The sequence below is a fragment of the Hoplias malabaricus genome, unplaced genomic scaffold, assembly GCF_029633855.1.
Source record: "Hoplias malabaricus isolate fHopMal1 unplaced genomic scaffold, fHopMal1.hap1 scaffold_345, whole genome shotgun sequence".
In the NCBI taxonomy this organism is placed as follows: domain Eukaryota; kingdom Metazoa; phylum Chordata; class Actinopteri; order Characiformes; family Erythrinidae; genus Hoplias; species Hoplias malabaricus.
The window spans coordinates 25,001-30,446 of record NW_027100921.1 but is presented as its reverse complement, the minus strand read 5'-3'; the positions used below and the strand labels follow the sequence as shown (position 1 = coordinate 30,446).

Sequence of the window (5,446 nt, the reverse complement as noted above, 5' to 3'; positions counted from 1 at the left end):
TAGCCGGCGGAGTTCAGCGCGGGGGATCTTTTCCAGATTTGCCACGGAGGGAAAAAGCGCGTGTGTGTGTGTGTTGGAAGCTGTGCGTGCGAGCGAGCCTGGAACAGAGAGAGAGAGAGAGAGAGAGAGGGAGGGATAAAGGGAGGGATGGAGGGAGGGCTTGGCTCCACCTCCCTCCCCTCCGACTTTCCAACGTCAGAAATGGTTTCTCCCTCGTTTGCATATTCTCCGCGCTCGGGCCCGGGCCATATGGGAAAATACGACTGAAGGAATTGTCGTGGAGGGAAAAAAAAGAAAAGAGGGAACGAGAGAGAGAGAGAGAGAGAGAGAGAGAGAGAGGAGAAGAAGAAGAAGAAAAAAAGGAAAAACAACACGGCGGGGGGAGAGCGCGGAGTTTGGAGCTGAAAAGTTCTCGCCACTGAGTGAGACCCGGGAGAAGGGAGAGGAGGAATTTGTTTTTTAAAAAAAAAAAGGAGAAGAAGAAGAAAAAGAAGAGAGGGGGGAAAAGGAAAGGAGGAGGAAAGGAAGAGAGCAAAAACGGAGGAAAAAGAGAGATGTACTGCGCTTACACCATCCCCGCGTGAGCGGCGGCTCTTTGATGTATTACTACAACGGAAAAGCGGTAAGAGCTGCGGAGCCTCGGAGGCGCAGGATTTATTTGGACCTTTTCTGGGTGTTTTTTTGGGGAGGTTTTTCTTTTCTTTCTCGCCTTGGCTTTGACAGGAAGGTCCCGGGCGACTGTGAGGGGGTTTGTTGGGAAAGTGTGTGTGTGCGTGTGTGTGAGAGAGACAGAGAGAAAGTGGCTGGGACTGACAGTCGTAATCTGCGACGGATTTTGCAGCTGTTACCGCCGTTAGCGCGGATTCCCCTTCTTTTCAATTATCTCAAATGGGTCGTAATGGAAAGTAAAGCCCGAGCCGCAGGAACGGGTTAATTTAATTGAGCCGCAATTTAGGGGCGAATCAGCTGGCTGTCTTTTCTCACAAGAGAGAGAGAGAGAGAGAGAGAGAGAGAGAGAGAGAGAGAGAGAGAGAGAGAGATCCATGTGCTATCCAACTGTTTGTATTTGTTTTTTAAAAAGAGAAATGAATAGAGAAAGGTGAGGCCTGCTAACGTAGGAATGCACGTGAAAGGCAAGGTGTGAGCTCATTAAACACGTTGGGAAAAGTGTGACTGAGTTCCTTTCATTGCTGCAAACCTGTAACATGTCAGAAAAGGCCCTGACAGCAGGAGAGAGAGAGAGAGAGAGAGAGAGAGAGAGAGAGAGAGAGAGAGAGAGAGAGATATGAATAGCTCAGTTGTGTTGCATCTTACTAATTGTTTTGGTAGAAAAGCCATTTCCCATCTCTCTCTCTCTCTCTCTCTCTCTCTCTCTCTCCCTCTCTCTCTCTCTCTCTCTCTCTCTCTCTCTCCCTCTCTCCCTCTCTCTCTCTCTCTCTCTCTCCTGCTCGTCCAGTACCTGTCAGACGAGGGGTCACCAGGGTTCAACCTGTGCCTCGGCCAGAGGCCTTCCCAATAACTCCACACACACATTCCCAGTGTCCCAGTTGGAAAACGCGGTGCAGGAAGCACCAAAAAATAAATAAATCAAAGTGGTTTTGCTGCAGGACGCTTGAGCCGCGCCGACGACAGCCATTTTCTCAAATTACGAAAAATGTCGTTTTTTTTTTCCACTCAATAATCAGAGCCTTTTTTTTTTTGTTTTTGTTTTTGTTTTTGTTTTGTTTTTTCCCCGGAATCTCCGGCTTCTTGGAGTTCAGCGCTTTACTGGGAATTGTGGGGGAATCTGAGGGTTGATTAGAACAGGGTTTATTTGGGGTGTCAGGGCAGGTGCCGTGATGGAGCACCTGGTTTAAACCAATCGCAGCCGATCGCAGTGTTTTCGATTATTGTTTAAATTCAAAACAAACCACAGAGAAACAGCACAAATGATGAAAACAACAAAAAATCATTTACCTTTTATTTATCTCTCCCCCAAAATGGCATCCGTCACGTTTCCCCGTCGCTAACCAGATTTCCCGCCCGGCGACCGGACCGCGTTTCTCGTCTTTCCCTCATCTTTGCCCCGGAGTGAAGGGGCATGAGACTTTTCTCTCCCCGACCCCAGACGCTCGTCCTCGTACCCCCCACCCCTCTCTCTTCTTTATTGTTTGTCTGTTTTCATAAGCACAGTAGCCTCTTTGTGCCGAGCCGGGTGTTTACGGTACGTGGCCGTCGTGCCAGGCCGGACGGGGCCGCATTGTGCTCGTCTTGATTCGGTGCCAAGCATCTCACTGTGATTGTTTATACTCTGCATTTCGGGAGTTTCAGACACCCACACACACTCGCGAGGTGGAGGACGGTGCTCCGGCGTTCCGTGATCGAAAAACACACCAACGCGTACGCAGATATGTCAGGGGATGTAGGAATGAAGCATGAGGCCTGGTACCTAGGGTCTGCAGCGACGGGAAAGTGGAGCAGGACTTTGGTGAAAGAGAGGGAGAGAGGGAGGGGGTGGGGTGGAGGGGAGGGGGTGGCAGGCCGGGCCTAATGAATCAACAAAAGCGAGGGGGGGCACCTCGAAAAACAAAAGGCCGCCCCGCAAACTCTCCCGTCCCGCTCTGTATTGTTATGCAAAGAGCCCGTTTGAATATTCCTCAAGTTTTAATTATCTCAGGAGGATGCACTCGGCCCAGCGTCCCACACCCGAGAATCAGCGCCGAGTCTCTGAGCCCTGAACCTGCTGCAGGTGCTTTTTGGCTTCTTTTAAATTCGAAAGAATTAAGCTGGATTTTTAAAATTATTGTTATTCTTATTATTGTTATTATTATTATTACTATTATTATTATTATTATTATTATTATTACTATTATTATTATTATTATTATTATTATTATTATTACTATTATTGATTAATTCCAATCTGAAAGATGACCACAGCTTTAGGGATTCACTGCTTTTGCTCGAGTCGTGGGCGTTTATTCAGTTCTGAAGCTAATGAGAATGAAACAGGAAATTCAGAATTTTAAAATAAAAGCATGATTACTGTAAACAAAGCAATGCTTTAGGAATGAAAACATATTAAATAATAAATAATTAACCGTTTTTGATTGTCATTGATTTTGTTGTTGCCACCGATAAAAACAGCAACCTCAAGAATAATTATTTGAAATAAAATACTATCGCTATGAATAATAACAGTAGTAATAACAGTAATAATAACAGTAATAACAATAATAATAACAGTAATAACAACAGTAATAACAGTAATAATAACAGTAATAACAATAATAATAACAGTAATAACAACAATAATAACAGTAATAATAACAGTAATAACAACAATAATAACAATTATAATAACAGTAATAACAACAATAATAACAGTAATAATAACTGTAATACCAATAATAATAACAGTAATAATAACTGTAATACAATAATAATAACAGTAATAACAACAATAATAATAACAGTAATAACAACAATAATAACAATTATAATAACAGTAATAACAAAAATAATAACAGTAATAACAATAATATCAACAGTAATAACATTAATATTAACTGTAATAACAATAATAATAACAACAGTAATAACATTAATAATAACAGTAATAAATCAAGTTGACAAACATTTTTATTTTCTTTTTTAAATAATCCTCACCAGTGTTATTTTTCTAAACATTGTTAATAAAAATAATAATAATAAATGCCCTGATGTTTAAAACAACAAAACATGGTCTATTTTTCCCAGAAATACACCCAGGTGAACAGTAAATGAGAAATTCAGAATAAAGTGACTGCTGTGGATTGATCCGACGCTGCGTCCGGTTACAGATTCGGTCCGAACTGGACACGACGCGACGGGTCGGCAATCTGCGCTCAGCTCTTCCTGCACACGGGGGATTTATTGTTTCAAGGGGAAATGGGTTCCACATTTGTGAGTCTGTGAGTGTGTGTGTGTGTGTGTGTGTGTGTGTGTGTGTGTGTGTCAGTTTACACATTTGTTTATTTGCTTCAAGTCAGAACTGTGCTGGTGGAATTCACAGCCGTTTTCAGGGCTGCGGCCGAACGAACATCAGATTTAAACTTTCATTCTTGGGCGAATATTTATTTAAAGGAATTCTGGGATGTATTTTATTTTTTTAAGATTTTATAGAGATTTTATACAGAGATAATAAAGAAATCTCATCGGTGTCGGAGCCAAACCTCGTATCTCTGTTCTTTTGTTTTTCTTGGGGGGGGGGGGTTTGGCAGCGTTGGAAAACACCAGCTGCTTTTTACACCGTGTGAAAAAGTCACGTCGAATTGACCAATAGAAAAGGGACTTACGGCGGGGAACACCTCGCGTTTCCATTGACTTGCGTCGGTAGTTTACGGGGGTCTTAACGTGACCCTTCTGGACAGGAACGGGTTAAAGTGGGTACACATGCTGATGCGTTCCGGGACATTCCGCGTGTTTCCCAGGCTCAGGTGAAGTGTGTGTGGAGCCCGATCCGGAGATTACAGCGCAGCTCTGTGATGAAGAACTTTGCTGCGGTTGTGTGTAAATTGAGCGTTCAGTGGTCTTCCCAGCGCTGTGTGTTAATCCCCCCCCCACCCCCAACCCCTCCACACACACACACACACACACACACACACACACACACACACACACACACACACATTCTCCCATCGCTCGCTCTCTCGCTCACACACGCACACGTGAGCCGTAACATGATGTTTAGGAGCAGCTGCACGAATGTGTGTGTGTGTGGACATGTGTTTTTCAGTTCCCATGCCAGCCTGATCAAACTTTCAGCGGAAGAGTCTCTCTCCCTGCCCTCCCTCTCTCCCTGTCCTCCCTCTCTCCCGACGTTCCGTAACAACGTGGATGAGTGGAGTGTTGTGGCGGTGAACGTGTGGCTTATTTATTTATTTATTTATTAATTCCTATTGAAATAGGCAGCGCCTCCAGGCTCCACACATATGCCCTGCCCTCGTCCGTCGTACACATCGCACAGGGGGACAACAAACAAACAAACAAACAAAAATCCTCAGTGGGCGGAGAAATGCAGGATTATATCAGCCGAGAGATATCAGTCCATCACTTCATATCGCCGTCTAATCTCACTCAGCTCACGTCACGTTACGACAGGCCGTGTCCTCCGCCGTCCGCACTGAAAACACCGAGTCGGTTCTGAAGGGTCAGGATCGGTCACACCGTAGAAACCGTAGCCAATGGCTCCCTCCCGAACACTGAGGACTACTCGGACACTACACTGAACACTAACGATGAGCTGGATGATCTGTCACTTACAGAAATGATAGGAAACAGTGGATTTAGAGGTCACTGTAAAGTGAGTCAGCGCATGCTTCTGTAAAACTAGGGAGTGATTCGGAAGGACGCTGTGTGTTTACCAAATGAGACAAGATCCGAGGCGGTGAATCACTTAGAATCAAGGTTTTGTGATTCAGCGAAT

At 44.5% G+C, this 5,446-nt stretch overlaps 1 protein-coding gene across 1 annotated transcript in view; it reads left to right on the top strand.

Moving 5' to 3' along the window:
- Positions 1-444: 444 nt before the first annotated feature.
- LOC136682386 (transcription factor 4-like) overlaps positions 445-5,446 on the top strand; it is a gene marked incomplete at its 3' end in the record, with an annotated part of 29,843 nt that continues 24,841 nt past the window's right edge. Inside the window, 1 exon segment of the mRNA XM_066658867.1 lies at positions 445-622. Within this exon segment, the coding sequence (XP_066514964.1) occupies positions 599-622 (24 nt within the window).